Below are 17137 nucleotides of genomic sequence, written 5' to 3'. Positions count from 1 at the left end.
TATTCCCATTTTAAAACTGGTTCTAGGATATACCGGGAAATCGACTGCCACCATATTAGCTGCCTCTACAGGGCATATACTACCAAACCACAGACGACAGTAGTAACATATGTGACTAAAACTCCTACCTGCAGCGTATCAATGGACATAAACACCACGGATATAAATACTACCACGCATCACCCTTAAGGTGAACAGGAAACAAAAATGTGTTTGTGTGTGTGTGTGTGTCTGAAGCTGTTTATTTCAGAGAAAACGGGTAGCACCTTTGACTAACCTAGTTCCGCACATAATTTGAGTACTCTTTTAAGGGTACCCATACATGTTTCAAGCACAAGGCTACTTTACACAGTGGTTGTAGATGAAATAAAATTGCATAAATGTTTTGCCCAGATGAAACTTTTTTTTTACTACCAACACACTCACATTTATCACCAATCACAGGACTTGCGGTGTTAACTTCTCTACCAAAAGTTGGGTGCATCTCGAACTTTGAACCAGCCGGAAGTTATTTGGTTTAGTACTACCTACCGAGTAACGGTTGACATTTTAATTTTATTTTCCCATAAATAGGGCGATACTAACTTCCGTCGTTGACAAACGCCCCAGATTACAATTATCTTCCTATTTGGTTATCCAAAATCTGAAAAATTGTCCGCGCAAGTAGTCTGCTGTTTGACTGATTATTTCATGGCAGACAGCTATGAAGTGACAACTATCTGACTGAAGTGACAGAGCATGTAGTTTGTGAACATGTGTAACTTATTGACATTGAAGACTTGTTTGTGGTAATTCCGGCCCATGCAAAAGTAGTGCTTTTTGTGTAAAATGGGTGTACTACGGCCAGATTGAGAGGTTGTGTTTATTTAAACCAATATGCTGGGAGAAAGAGCTGGCCAACACGGGTTGTCCTTTTCAGGGTATGTGCCCCCCAGGTACATAGCCAAATGTTATAGCCACTAAGGCTATATAGAAATATATAGCGAAATTAATTGTGGTCTGTGGCCAAACTGGTCGTGGAGTACGTGCTATCATGAGCAATCCATCGATGGTTATCTCTCTACAGCTTAACGAAAACACTAGTACACATTGATTAATCATCGACTACTGAATGACAAACATTAAATTTTGGTAATTTTAACATGTAGTTTTTGAGAGGAAACCCGCTTAATCGTTTCGTTAGTAGCAAGGAATCTTTTATATGCATCATCCCACAGACAGGATAGCACATACCACGACCTTTGGTATATCAGTCGTGGTGCACTGACTAGAACGAGAATGTGCCCATTGACAGGGATCGATCCTAGACCAATTGAGAGTTAGAGACAGATACATAGGGAGAAGGATTCGGAAATATACAGAGTGCAGATATAACGGAAATACGCGGTCAGAGACGAAATACATAATTTGTTACAATCAAACTGATGAGTAAACCATTGGACAGTATCATCATATACTTATGTTTCGTGTAGATGCTCCAACTGTGACGGTACGTGAGACGATCATCTCGCATAATAAAACAGTCAGAGTGATTTGTGAAGCCAACGGGAATCCTGCAGAATATACTTTCTCCAATTTCACACACAGCCGGAATGGTCATTCAATCGGAGAGCTGGAAGGGGCACATGCGGAGCCAAATAAATACGTCCTGACCATTTCCCCCTACAGCTACAACGATACTGGGACATACCAATGCACAGTGTCAAATGGCATAGCAGGAATAAATAATGCCACAAATCAAACAGGAAACATAACGATTACTATTGAAAGTGAGTATGTTTTATTCCTAACTGCAAAATAATAGTGGCATTATTTATTTTACAATTTAGTTTATATTAGAATTATTTGTAATTTGTTTGTAAATTTATTGATGTATAACAGTTAAATATGTGACCGTTATACATCGATACATTCACCAAAAATTACTTCTTTTTTTTTTTATAAATACAAACACAACTTATTTACATAAATACGCATAAATCAGTTTCTAACATCCATTTGATGTATATCATTCACTGATATTTATTGAATGATAACATTCAGGTGTAGGGTGGGGTTTTTTTTGTTTTTTGTTTTTCTTTTTTAGCGACATCATTCAATCAGAATAGAGTAATTCGCATAACAGCGGACATTTTGTAATTGTACCAAAGTTAATTACTTTAAAATGTTTCATCTACAGCGTTCCTTGTCAGATCTCATGATGTATTAATATGTATTTTGTCAAGAAGCATAACAATAAGCGAAGGAAATCCATCTATATGTGGGAAATCTTATTCATTTTTATTTTTCTTTATATTAAATTAACGTTACAGCACGCTGACCTGTGCACACTCCTCAATTATCTGAGCTATCTATCCAGGACATTGGATTAGTGTTAGATGTTAGTGAGAGAGAAGATGGTGTATTGGATTTACACCTTCCCGCTGGGTCGTTAAAACTCGTCCTGGGTGGGAACCGGTTATCTGGTTTGAACCAAGTACCTAACAACCGATAGCACTGTTTTTTTCCTTTTTTCCATACAGTCTCTAACTTATTTTTGACCAAGGCTGATCAAAAACCTTTTTAAAAAAATATATAATTATGGGGTCCGACTACCACCCCACCCCCTCCAATGCTAGAGTATATACATTTTCAAATTCGAAAAAAAACCCCAAAAAACATCTAGACATTCGGGCAAATTAAGCTAGTCTAATATCCTTTTATCTTGCATTTCCTTCATTCTACCCACAATATTAGCTGTAATCTGTGTAACAATGCACAGTGATTCTTTTGCAAATTTATATGGTTGTTTGGTAGTAAACGTTGTTTTCCAGATTCGGGCATTTTTGTTTCATATGTGCCAAAATCAGCCTGCCTACCCACGTACAGACATGGGAAGGAAGCAAATGTGTTATTTAACGACGACCTCAACACATGTTATTTACGGTTATGTGACGTCATACATATGGTTAAGGACCACACAGCTATTGAGCGAGAAAACCCGCTATTCCCACTTCATGGGCTGCTCTTTTCAATTAGCAGCAAGGGATTTTTATATGCACCATCCCACAGACAGGATAGTTAATATCACGGTCTTTGTTGCACCAGTTGTAGAGCATTGGCTGGAACGAGAAATAGCCCAGTATGTCCACCTGCGTGGATCGATCTTAGACCGTCCGCGCACCGAACAGACGCTTTACCACCTGGGCTACGTCCCGCTCCCTACAAAAATGGGAGCTTATACGCCTATGTTGATTGTGTTCCTAAAATTTAAAAAAAGAAAAGTAAAACAAAAAACAAAACTTGTTTTGATCTGCGTCGAACTGCGTCAGTCTGCATCGGTGGACAACCTGGCAGAGTAAGATATTTCAATGGCTTAATTAACATCTAATTTCCAAACATATCCAAGTGATCTTGCTTCAATCATTTGGGTGACTGGGTGTATCTGCGGCTTGTGTTTTGGGCATATACATCATACACTATTATTTCATTTTGGCTTGCAACAGGCATTTTGTAGATGCACGGATCCACTATCATTGAAACTAATATACTTGGATTTGTTTTAAGCCTTTTTGAGCCTTAATCCCAACACATCATTAATTTAAACTCCCAAACTAATTGCCAAAGATACAAACACATAAGATACTATATGTTTTCTGTTTTTAGTGGAAGCAATGGAAGCAACGGAAGATACATTACCCAGAGAAATACTAATCCTCGTTGCTTCTGGTGTAGCTGGACTTGCGATTCTATTGACCATAGTTGTGGTCGCCTGCATCATCAACAAAAGAGCAAATTCAGCCAAAGATCAAAGTAGGTTTAGATTGGTTTCGAATTATGTTGTTTATATAAATGTATTATGTATTGAAAAATGTTCACCTTTTTTGCTGTGATAACAAATACGACCAAAATATATCTCTGTCTCTCTCTGTCCCTGCCTCCCCCTCCCTCCCTCCCTCCCTCCCTCTCTCTCTCTCTCTCTCTCTCTCTCTCTCTCTCTCTCTCTCTCTCTCTCTCTCTCTCTCTCTCTCTCTCTCTCTCTCTCTCTCTCTCTCTCTCTCTCTCTCTCTCTCTCTCTCTCTCCTTACACAGACCTTGAAATAGTGGCTTGCGAAAACGAAAAACACTCGATTGTTAGACTTAACAGGTGAAATAGAAATTTATCTACTTAAGTACCCCGAAAACCGCAGATAGGTTTGTCCCATTTCATTGTGTCCTAAATACATCACAGAGGTACTATTTTTTCACAAACTTTACGAAACTTTTCCCTTACTCTGTTCCGTCTTCTTTTCCAGCAGGCTTTTTTTTTTCTTAGTAAGCCATATTTGCTTCCTAATTTTAGACTTGTTTCCTCGGGGCCTAAGATACGGTCTTCGTCTTCGACATCTCATGCTACTAGGTTGTGTTTTGTGTGTGTGTGTGTGTGTGTGTGTGTGTGTGTGTGTGTGTGTGTTGTTTTATATACTCCTGTTTAGGCTTCTTTTAAATATTTAATTATTTATTTATGTATTACTTTTATTATTACTATTAGTATTGTAATTATTGTTGTTGTTCGTTTTCATTTATGTACCCAAGTAAGTGTGATATGATGAACATGCTGGACGAACATCGTTGGTTAAAAGTTTATTTCTGGAAAAGGATAACAGGAATTATCAGGCACTTCTTTGTTGGAGCAATACATAGGTTAATGGTTTTAAGGACTCATACTACTTGTGTACCAATAACGAAGTTCTGTTCTAAAACTGGTACTATGAAAGGCGCGGCGAAGAAGAAGAAAGCACAAACACGAGAAAACCCGCGTAAGTTCGATAGATTCTTCATAAGAAATCAACTGATACTCGATTGAGGACTCTTTAAATTGTGCGATGGGTATATACACGAATAATGTGATGTGGAATATGTGCATAAAAATGGTATACACATTATATTTGTAAAGACATTAGCTTTTTAACACTACATTTTGGGTGAGTATATGTTTATGAATGATGTCATTTAGAATACAGTTAGTTTTCATTTGTGTTGGTGTGTCACTAAACATTCATTCATTATGCATGCATTCATTCACTCATCCACCAGTTCGCTCATCCATTCATTATTGCGTTCAATTATACATTCATTAAATCATTCGTTAATCAAAATTAGATAATTGTATTTTTAATATAAATACTCATTTTCTTCTAGTTACCTTTGCATGAAATCCAATAAGCGATGTATTTGTGCCTTAAGCATATATCCATTCATTCATTTAGTAATGGAAGATATCAATATATATGGACGAGGGGCGGAAGGACCTAGTGTAAGCTTCGGACATGAAGACATCAGCGATATGTACTCAGTCGTCCACAAGGATGGAAATATTGCAGGCGATAACGTCAACGCAAACCCTCCCAACGATGAAATCACTTCCATGTACTCAGTCGTCAACAAGGATGGCAGGAATGCAGGCAATAACGTCAACACAAACCCTGCAGAAGGCGACATTTCTTCCATGTATGCAGTTGTCAACAAAGGGCACAGATCTCGGGCTGAGGACGAGAACACAATGGCCGAAGACGAACTCAGTTCTACGTATGCTGTTGTTAAGAAGACCAAGAAGTCGGGAGACAAAGCAAAGAAGGGCAAAAAGGCGAAGGCCACTCCTGACGATGGTGCAGTTGACATTTATGCACAGGTCGACAAGACGAAAACGAAAGGGAAGAAGCAAACATCTGCGGAACAGAACGGTGTGACATTTTTTCAGTTTTCCTTTTTCTTTTTTCAACTGATGCTTGGTTGGTCAAGGGTCGATTCCCGTTGGGGAGACGATTGGGTTATTTTTCGTCCCAGCCAGTGAACCACAACTGGTGTAACAAAGGCCGTGGTATGTGCTATTATGTCTGTGGGATACTGCATATAAAATAACTATTTGCTGCTAATCGCAAAGAGTAGTCCATTGCGTGGCGGAATAGGGTTTTCCTCTTGTTATCTGTGCGGCCTCTAACCATGTGTCCAACGACATATAACCGTAGTTAAAATGGGTCGAGTGCGTTATTGAATAATGCATTCCTTCCTTCATCATACCTTTGTTGCTGTAGATGTTGGCTTATTTTATTTTATTTTACTTTATTTATTTTGAGGGGGGTGGTAAGTGGGAGATGGGAGGTTGTTTGTGGGGGTGGGCATTGTTTTGGGTTTTCCTCTTTTGTGTGGACGGTAGGTGTTTTATTATCTTATTAAATGGTTATTGCATATTATTTTGTTTTGGTCTTTGTTCGTTTGATTTTTTTGCACTTTCATTTTCTTAACGTTGTTTGGCGTGTTTTCATTTTCTTTCTCTTCGATTTTTATATCTCCATTTTTATTTTTATTTTTATTTATTTATATATATATATATATACTCTTCAAAAAAAGAAACGCAAAAGGGTACAAATGGGTTATAACTCCGATTTTATGTTTCCTACCGGTTCATGCTTTGTGAATATAAGGTCATTGCATGTCCCAAACACATTCCCACGGTTACATTCGATAAAACGCAGCTACTGTACAATAAAGTTCCAAAATGTGAATATTCGCAAAAACGCAGCCACGTGCAAACCATGTCACCACTGCACGTGCGTTGTCTGCACGTGCAACATGAACACCGACAGTATAAAAGTGCAGGGTGTTCGCTTGCCTGGCCTCTGTATCTGGCCGACAGTTGACAATCCAGGACATGCCACGTCTCGGTGAACCGCAGAGAAACAATGCCATCGGCCGACTAGACGCAGGCGAATCCAGAACGGCCGTTGCCAGGGCATTCCATGTGTCCCCAAGCACCATCTCCAGACTGTGGGACCGTTACCAGCAACATGGATCAACACGTGACCTCCCTAGATCGGTCGACCACGGGTCACTACCCCCCGGGCAGGACCGCTACATCCGGGTACGCCACCTTCGGGAACGATTGACTACTGCCACCTCCACAGCCGCAGCAATACCAGGTTTGCGCAGGATATCCGACCAGACCGTACGGAACCGCCTACGTGAGGTAGGAATTCGTGCCAGACGTCCAGTTCGAGGTGTCATCTTAACACCACAACACCGTCGACTTCGACTGCAGTGGTGCCAGATTCATCGACAATGGCCTCAATGCGATGGAGACAGGTGTGGTTCAGTGACGAGTCCCGATTTCTGCTCCGACGTCATGATGGAAGATGTCGCGTGTATAGGCGTCGTGGTGAACGTTATGCGGCAAACTGCATGCAGGAAGTGGACAGATTCGGCGGGGGTAGTGTCATGGTGTGGGCAGCCATCTCACACACTGGCAGAACTGACCGGGTCCACGTGCAGGGCAACCTGAATGCACAGGGCTACATTGACCAGATCCTCCGGCCACACATCGTTCCAGTTATGGCCAACGCCAACGCAGTGTTCCAACATGACAACGCCAGGCCTCACACAGCACGTCTCACAACGGCTTTCCTACAGAACAACAACATTAATGTCCTTCCTTGGCCATCGATATCACCGGATTTGTACCCAATTGAGTATCTATGGGACGAGTTGGACCGACGCCTCCGACAGCGACAACCACAGACCCAGACCCTGCCCGAGCTGGCAGCAGCCTTGCAGGCCGAGTGGGCCACCATCCCCCGGGACGTCATCCGTACTCTGGTTGCTTCAATGGGCAGGCGGTGCCAGGCAGTTGTCAACACACGCGGAGGCCACACCCGGTATTGACTCCAGATGACCTTGACCTTGGTGGTGTGTCCTATCACTTACTCACAATGGACTAGAGTGAATTGTGAACAATCCTGCAACATTTGGTAATTATCAGACTCACCATTCAATAATTAAATCAATTCTCCAAATGTTATGACAATGTGGTTTTGCGTTTCTTCTTTTGAAGAGTATATGTATATTTTTTCTTCTTCGTTTCGTTGTGTTCCATTTCATTACGTATCCCACTTTCCTTTCCTTTTTAGTTCTACAATCCCCTTTCTTTTTTTTCCCCTTTCACTTGATCATCCTGTAATTCGGGATGATATATAGCTTAGTGGTATAGAGCCTGACATGCAAGGTCGCGGGATCGACTGCCCTCGGTGGAGTTTGTTTTGTTTTCAACTTCGCATACAGTGCCTCACGACTGGCACATCAAAGGTTGTGACATGTACTGCCCTGAATATGGGAAAGTATATATACAATTTGTCTGGCTGCTTTGGCAATAGCCTGTTTGGGGGAGGTGGGGATCCTATTTCTCAACCTAATGCCGAGATACTACAGTATCTTAGATACGAGAGAGCCGTAGTTTAAACTGTGCTTATGTGACGTTATAAACGTTATACTACCAGTTGAAATCCCATAGACTGTAGTAACACATGAGCAAGAATTGTCATCATATTTTAGTAGGAGCCCGATCATATGTCAAACAAAATACTATCTGGGAAATTTATATTGGTTAAATGATTTTACTGTGCAGAATAATAAAAAGTTCATGACAACAAACATTCACTTTTTTCATTTATAACTGTGCAATTAAAAGTTAAAGGTGCATTTCGACATTATAGTCGGCAAGATGTCATTTGGTATAGTGGTACCTCAACAATTATTTTGTTAATATATACTGTTTTTTATTTCAGATGAAACAGAGCCTCAAGCTGTGGGGAACCTGAACACCCAGGCACCATTCTGCAGTGTCTATGAAGCTATCTAAATATGTCAACAATAGATAAAAAAAATGTGTGTATAATATTTGTAAAGATTTAAAAGTAATGCACACAGTTCCCATATACGATTGTCCCCGAAGTTGATGATATAATGAGATTCAGTGAGTATAACTGGCTAAAATGCCACACTAAAATATTACACAATATAGTACATCAGGATAAGTGACAATATTCAAGCGTCTGGGTTTGTTTGTTTTTTCAAGTTGAAATGTAGACATTTATATAGGTGGGTAACTAAATAGACAAACACATTGGCAATCGGTCGGACTGACGTCGGACAAATTAATAATGTATAAATGATTACATTTTACATTGCATTTTCTTTATAATATGGACTAATATTTATATCAATATTTGTATATAGGACATATATTGCGTATGTCCACAACATATCCCATATTCACTTATTCAGTTATATGACTACGTATGCAATAATGTCGTAGACATTTACCAATAGAAAACTACCACATGCATTAAGCAATAAATAAATCATCAATATACAAGTTCCTATAGATCTCATGACTGTATAACTGACATATAGTCACCACTTCATGCTCCAGTTGGGATCCAGGCGTAGGGTAAAATCCAGTGTACAGCAACTGAGTACAATGACTCTATTTGTATTTAGTCGTGGACACGTGCTATTTTTCTACAGCTGTGTGTCTTTGAAGAGTAGTGTCATAAATGAGATGCATGTTAGTGTACATTTCAATATGGTAGGTTTCCTTTTCAGTGGCTGTACCCGTCCTGGATATTGTACGTGACCTTTGTAAACGTCGAGGCGGGACGTAGCCCAGTGTTAAAGCGCTCGCTCGATGCGCGGTCGGTCTGTGATCGATCCACGTCGGTTGGAACATTGGGCTATTTTTCGTTCTAGCTAGTGCACCACGACTGGTATATCAAATGCCGTGGTATGCACTACCTTGTCTGTGGGATGGTGCATATAAAAGATCCCTTGCTGCTAATCAAAAAAGAGTAGCCCATGAAATGGCGACAGCGGGTTTCTTCTCTCAATATGTGTTGTCCTTAACCATATGTCTGACGCCATAAAACCGTAAATAAAATGTGTTGAGTGCGTCGTTAAATAAAACATTTCTTTCTTTTGTAAACGTCATTCAGAAGTGTACGAAAAACCTGCATCGATCCCTGCTATTCCTCATACATTCGTTCAGAAAGAATTAATAGATTAAAGACAAATCAAATAAACAAGGGCATGTTGTTAATAACTAAATGTTTTGTAGTATTTACAATTAGTAAACAGTTAGTAACATACATTAACAGAAGGAAGAGGGAAATACCCAACATTTTTTTTTTTAAATCACACACACACACGGACGTGTTTTGTGCGACGAAAAATATGTAGATAATGTATTTTATATTTGTATGTGCATGATGGAATAGTATATATTAATACATATTTACTCTTTTTTTTTAATGCATGATGCTATAATTTGGTTTTAGTGTATTGCTATGTAGTTCTAAAAAAAAGAAAAAAAAGAAAAAAAAGAAGAAGATAAATAGCCTAAATAAAAAAATAAAGATCCAATTATGTAAATATATTATGTTTATGTATGATTTGTATTGTATATAATATTTACTAAACTATATGTCATTTCGTACCAACATTACTGGATTTTCTTCTGCTAAACAATGCTCATTGACACACAAACGAATGTGTTGTTTGTGAAGAAGCATTTGTAGATAATGGACCGGCGTCGTGGTTAGGCCATCGGTCTACAGGCTAGTAGGTACTGGGTTCGGATCCCAGTCGAGGCATGGGATTTTTAAATCCAAATATCGACTCCAAACCCTGAGTGAGTGCTCCGCAAGGCTCAATGGGTAGGTATAAACCACTTGCACCGACCAGTGATCCATAACTGGTACACCAAAGGCCATGGTTTGTGCTATCCTGCCTGTGGGAAGCGCAAATAAAAGATCCCTAGCTGCTAATCGGAAAGAGTAGCCCATGTAGTGGCGACAGCGGGTTTCCTCTCAAAATCTGTGTGGTCCTAAACCATATGTCTGACGCCATATAACCGTAAATAAAATATGTTGAGTGCGTCGTTAAATAAAACATTTCTTTCTTGTAGATAATGGATGTTACATTTGTATGTGCATGATGGAATAGTATATATTAATACATATTTACGTACTCTTTTTAAAATGCATGATGCTATAATTTGGTTTTAATGTATTGTTATGTAGTTCTAAAAAAAAATAAAAAAAATAGCCTAAATAAAAATATAAACACCAAATCGTACCAATATTTCAGGATTTTCTACTGTTAAATAATGCTTATTGGCGTTTTTCAGTTATACTTGGTAGCATTGGTTGACATCAGTATGCGATCAAATGGACTGCAGTTAGTTAAAATAATTGTGTAGAATATATGTTGCATGCATTTTTGTTTATTTAAATTAAAACATATCAATAAATCTGAAACACGTGGACATTATTACAAGAACATTTGTGGTTTAGAGTAAAATACTTTTGAGATACTGCGAACACCAGAACAACCCAAAACATGTTGTATTTGAGAACGTTAATAATTTAAGCAAAATGTTGTAAATTCAACAAAATGTAATAGTGATACTATGTGTTGTAAATTCAACAAAATGTAATAGTGATACTATGTTACGCTGCTAAATACGTGTAATTAGTTAATAGCTAATTAGCAGCTTTATTGCAGACCAACATGTGTTGAGAAAAAGTTCTAATAATAATATAAATTATAAATAAATCCAGCCAGTGCACCGCGACTGGTATATCAAATGTCTTGGTATGTGGTATCCTGTTAGACATAGTTTGCTACTAATGGAAAAAATGTATGGGGTTTCGTCTCTAAGACTCTATGTCAGAATTACCAAATGTTTGACACCCAGTAGCCGATGAATAATAAATCAATGTGCTCTACTGGTGTCGCTAAACAGAACAAACTTAGTTAATACAAAATGACTATTTTATCACCTTATACAAGGGTAGAGAATAAACATAAAAATAAACATAAGTATGAAGTATAATTTAGTTCTTTTGTTTTTCTTTCTTTTTTTTTCTTCTTTTTTTTTGGGGGGGGGAGGGTATGTATATGTTTAATAACATGCATATATTTGCGTTTTAACCATCATTCTATTTGTTTCCAGGCTGGTGTGTATATAATCGACAATATTTGATGATGCCATTAACGGCACGTGTGTTTACGTCTATATAGCTATGTTGTGTGGTCTGTGCTATAAGGAAACGAAATGTAGCAGGAAAAAAAGTAACGTTTAAAATGTTGCACTTTTTGTTAAGGATTTATATATTATATTTATTAAACTAGTAACAGAAAAAAGTAACACTTTATAATCACTGACAAATATCAAATTGTTTCTACCAGTTCAGACACGTTAATGCTATTTCTTCTTTATCTCTTTACAATGTACTGTTAGTTTCCCTTTCGTGCAGTATGACTAAAATATATTCAGAGAGGTTTGCACATCTTAGTAATTATCTGGCATGAACATAAAGTCAATCAAAAAGAACAAGTGATGTATATATTAAGGAATCACTGAATAATTCACCTATGTCTATGTCGTATTTTCAGTAGCATTAAGAAACGAGGAAAATAACAAAAAAGATACACTTTCACCTTGTCTGTCACTAACACAGCAGGGGAAATAATCTGTCAATGAGTTATGTGCGCTGACACAGGATTTAATATTCTGATTTACACTGTACATTACTTGAAAACATTTAACATTTATACTATTTTGAAGTAATTTATCCCAAAGTCCAATTCTCCAAACTGAATAAAAAAAAAGCTTTGCTAATATCTATAGATGTAAAAAAACGTTTCTTTTCCTCCGTGCTTTTATCAGTTCTATTAGTTTGCATTAATGATATTGTCAAGACTCAAAGCTTTGTTAATCTTAAGATGTTTTACAACTAAGTATTTCTTGTAATGTAGGATTATTTAAGATAAAATTACTGTCTAAATATGTATTAAAGTCTGGTCTGTAACTTTAACATTCCGTTGATTTTGAGGTGAAATATTTTGAGGTTAGCTTGTTTGTACATAATCTGGGATTGCTTATTTTGTGCACACTCTTTATCACCTCATCTTTGATGCAATCTAAAACTCTGAGCTTTGGGTGAGCAGAAAGGTTTGCTAAATTGTCTATTGTTAGTCAAGAAACTTCGGATATTTTCAAACAAAATATCAATAATTACATGTTTTGGTCGCCAAATTTATGTAAAATTCGAGGTGTTGTTAATAATTGGCAAAGCTAACACTGAGTCGCTTTGAGTTAATAATATCCAAGGACTGAAATTTGTAATACATTGGCGGATCCAGTGTGTGTGTGTGTGTGGGGGGGGGGGGGGTCACAGGGACACGCCCATCCGTTTAAAGTGCCCTTATTAGTGACTTAAAAAAAATCATAATCCCACAATATACAACACTAAATTGCTCTGAAAACGCGTATCTGAATAATAAAAAAATAATACAACTTTTTCTGAGGAACATGTCACCGAATCCCTCGGCTCATTTCCCTTCGACAAACGCCTTTAGAATATCGTGACTCCCCGCTTTATAAAATCCTGTATCCGCCTATGTGTCGCAAATAAATAGACGTTAAACGGAATATTACAAATATGTATAGAGAATATAGGTCGAGTAGCATATAAATATATCTCATTCACTAAAATGTTCAAATTTACCTATGTAAACTATTATGTGTCAAATATGTGTGCACCTGCCAATTCTAATAAACACAATGCTATCTGATTAACCACACATTGTTGTTATTTTTGTTTTGTGATGGTTGTTTGTCTGGGGTTTTTCTTAATTATTATTATTTATTGGTATTTAGGGGCGGGACGTAGCCCAGTAATAAAACGCTGCCTTCATGCGCGGTCGGTTTGGGATCAATCCCCGCCGGTGCGACCATTGGGCTAATTTTCGTTCCAGCAGGTGGACCACGACTGGCATATCACAGACCGTGGTATGTACTATCCTGTCTGTGGGATGGTGCATATAAAAGATACCTCGCTACTAATGGGAAATGTAGCGGGTTTCATCTCTAAGACTAAAATCAGAATAACCAACTATTTGACATCCAATTAATGATGATTAATCCGCCAATGTGCTCTAAGGGTGTTGTTAAACAAAACAATCTACTACTACTACTACCACTAATAATAATAATAATAATAATATTATTATTATTATTATTATTATGATTATTATTATTATTATTAAAAATAAATACTAAAACAAGTTGGGTTTTTTTTTTTTTTTTATTATTATTATTATTATTATTATTATGCTTTATTGTTGACTTGGTGGTAGGTTTCTGGACGGCAATATACCCCAGTTACTTATTGAAAGTTCGAAGGAAGGGCAGGGTAGCGGACATCGTGTAAGTGTAACTCGGGACTTCGTTTTTGGTTGGAGAGTTGAGGTGTATTCGAACCTTCCGAGTTTGACCCAACGACATTCTACTGCATACTTAATTACAAATAGCCATTTTATTGCTCTGTATACCATATTCATACATAAGATTAACTTGTCTGTACAATGCTCACCACAAGCTATTCGTTGATATATTACAAGTATATGTTCTGAAGAACAAAACACCTCTCACACTGATGCTATAAGTCAATTTTGGGTGTTGACCTTGAACAGCGTCAAAATTACCTTGACCTCGATTAGACAAAATTCCAACCATGTTGTTTGGTTGCTTGGAGAGGGGTTTTGTGTGGGCTTTTTTTTGGGGGGGGGGGGGGGGGGGGGGGGGTTGTAATCTACATACTATAACAATTATAATAACGGATGGTTCCAACAATTAACATTTTAGACCCACGAAATTACATGTCCCTACACTAATACCTGTCACTCTAAGGCTGTGGCGAAGTTTACTTTCAACGACAAAACCTTAATCAAAATCGTATTTCTTCTCAAAGCAGTCAGATGGACGTTGTGACAAAGATGATCTTTCACTGACAATTATCAAGTTATAAATTCTTCTCTTTTTTAAATAGAAAACAAACCCCACCCACATATATTGCCTCGGGAAAACCCTGCATCTGTGTTTTAAAACCGTGTCTAGCTAGGAACATGTCTACAACAAAGCATAATGACTGCAATCAAAATCCATTCATTATTTTAGAAGTCTTATCATGTAAAATATACTCTCTCAAAAGAGGTGGGATGGTGCATATAAAATATCACTTGCTGCTAATCGAAAAGAGTAGCCCACGAAGTGGCGACAGAGGGTTTTCTCTCTCAATATATGTGTGGTTCTTAACCATATGTCTGACGCCATATAACCGTAAATACAATGAACGAAAAACAGAAGGAAGTTCACATGTTACACACATATTCGCAGTTGACAGTTGTCGATGGCTTGCCATTTAAAAAAATTAAAGTCCAGGGTCATAATGGTATGCGGTTAATAGCTTGTGTGCCCTACATGGGAGTCCAGAACTGCCTGACATCTCCTTCCTATGGAAGCAATACGATTACGAAGTACACGGTGTAGAATCGTGGCCCACCCTGTCTGTAGTTTCAGTGTCAACTGTGAACGACTATGTGGCTGTGGTTAATGATGTATCAGTTGTCTGTCCAGCTCATTCCTTAAAGGGACATTCCTGAGTTTGCTGCATTTTTTAAGATGAAAAACGACAGACGGAAATGCTAATGTTTTAAAATAAGTGAAGTTCAATAAAAAAAATATTTAATAGTATTGCTGTGCAAACACAGGCGCGGATCCAGGATTTTTAAATAGGGGGGGGGGGGGCGAGGACGCGAAGCGCCCGAGATTCCTAGGGGGGGGGGGTCCGGGGGGATGCTCCCCCGTGAAACTTTTCAATTTAAGTGGCCTGAAACGCGATTTCCTCGCATCTGAGTAACAAAATAGCTATATTAACGTATGTTAACGTATGTTTTTGGTATTGTCATACTGTTTTTGTTATGTTCAAAATTTCATAAATTCTGGTCTCTTCTTTTTTTCAAAGTTAAAGTGGTCATCTCTCCTTCCCATATTAGGCTGGTTTTCCGTTGACTGCGGCTGCCGGTAAATGGGAAGAAATATCGAAACAGTTGTTTCAGTAATATATTAAAGCAGTCAGAAACATATTTAATATACAGTCAGTAACATTTTATGCAGAACATATATTTGTTATGTAATTACAATCATTAAAAAGTCTCTGTTGGTCGATACCATCTTAAAAATTGAAGCAAACTCAGGAATGTCCCTTTAAGACGATTTTCATGAACAGAATATAATTTAAAGACTCTTGGGAAATAAGTGCATTTTTGTGTAATTCCACTCTAGTGTATGCTATAGTTAAAAAATAATAACTTGACCCCACAAAAATAGCGGGGGGGGGGGGGGGGGCGGGCCCCTTGGGCCCCCCATTAAATCCGCGCCTGAAACATACCAGACAAAGCGATCATGAAAACCCCCAGAAAAACCAAATCGAATCAAACGCCGTTAAAATATAACTTACACCCAATGGCCGAACATTGTGTCATCAATATTTAGCTTCGTATTGAATTCGTTTTAGATATCTTGTCGTAATTACACATTAGCATGTCGTTTTTTATTGCTAAATTTGTGATAAAATGCTATTTTAATACAATCCATTACACATTTTCCACAGAATAAATAGAACATTGATTTTGTTTTATTATCTGCGATCATAGCAATATTCAGAATAGTGAGTAAAGTTGTTAACATCGTTTCTCTAGACGGTTCTTACTATTGAAATGGGTCGGTTTTTTGTTAAGATAAGTGTATTCATTATTTCCAATAGAAAAATAGGGTATTGCATTAGATGCCAGTTTAGTCGGTAATGTACCAGTGTGCATATCTAGAGTTAATATTGGAAAGTCAAACAGCTAAACGTTTGAATGCTTCATAATTACGTGTACGTCGTAGGAAATAAGTCGGGAATAACTCATTCTGCAACCAGTTGCCAAGTGTATTTGTGTAATGGCTTCTGCAACAGAAGAAAAACACCCCACATACAACATACAATGAATAGTTTGTGTCCCTGACAACCACATTTAACAATACACCGACTTCGTGAACTGTTCCGCATCGTGGTGAAGGGTTAAAAACCGTTTGTTTTGTTTATCGGCACCACTAGAGCACATTGATTTATTACTCATTGGCTATTGGATGTGAACCATTTGGTAATTTTGACATATAGTCTTAGAGAGGAAACCCGCTACACTTTTCCATTAGTAGTAAGGGATCTTTTATATGTCTATTATGTACCATCCCGCAGACAGAATGGCACATGCCACGGCCTTTGATATACCTGTCTTGGTGCACTGGCTTGAACGAGAAATAGGCCAATGGGTCCACCGACGGGAATTACCACTGTGCTACGTCCCACCCCCGTTGTGAACGGAAGGCAACATTCCCATGTGGTTTCCTTCCTTGAAAGTGGAACCGGCCTCGGTGGCGTAGTGGTTAGGCCATCGG

The 17137-nt window shown here is 38.1% G+C and overlaps 1 protein-coding gene across 1 annotated transcript; it reads left to right on the top strand.

Annotated features, from left to right (window-relative positions):
- Positions 1–1436: 1436 nt before the first annotated feature.
- LOC121385765 lies at positions 1437–9521 on the top strand. Its single transcript, XM_041516536.1, has 4 exons — positions 1437–1769; positions 3646–3792; positions 5229–5702; positions 8577–9521. Exons 1-4 carry the CDS (start codon positions 1460–1462, stop codon positions 8648–8650), a joined length of 1005 nt encoding a protein of 334 aa, XP_041372470.1. The 5' UTR covers positions 1437–1459; the 3' UTR covers positions 8651–9521.
- The last annotated feature ends 7616 nt before the right edge of the window (positions 9522–17137 follow it).

Source organism: Gigantopelta aegis, chromosome 12 (assembly GCF_016097555.1).
Source record: "Gigantopelta aegis isolate Gae_Host chromosome 12, Gae_host_genome, whole genome shotgun sequence".
NCBI lineage: Eukaryota > Metazoa > Mollusca > Gastropoda > Neomphalida > Peltospiridae > Gigantopelta > Gigantopelta aegis.
Note: the sequence above shows the minus strand (reverse complement) of the source record. Positions and strands in the feature narration are given on the sequence as shown.

What these genes read in the sequence shown, in the direction of transcription:
- LOC121385765 (XM_041516536.1), top strand. Translation starts at nt 1,460, where the DNA reads ATGTTTCGTGTAGATGCTCCAACTGTGACGGTACGTGAGACGATCATC. An exon ending in CATAACGATTACTATTGAAA is followed by an intron (nt 1,770 to 3,645) that starts GTGAGTATGTTT and finishes TTCTGTTTTTAG; the next exon opens with TGGAAGCAATGGAAGCAACG. An exon ending in AAATTCAGCCAAAGATCAAA is followed by an intron (nt 3,793 to 5,228) that starts GTAGGTTTAGAT and finishes TCATTCATTTAG; the next exon opens with TAATGGAAGATATCAATATA.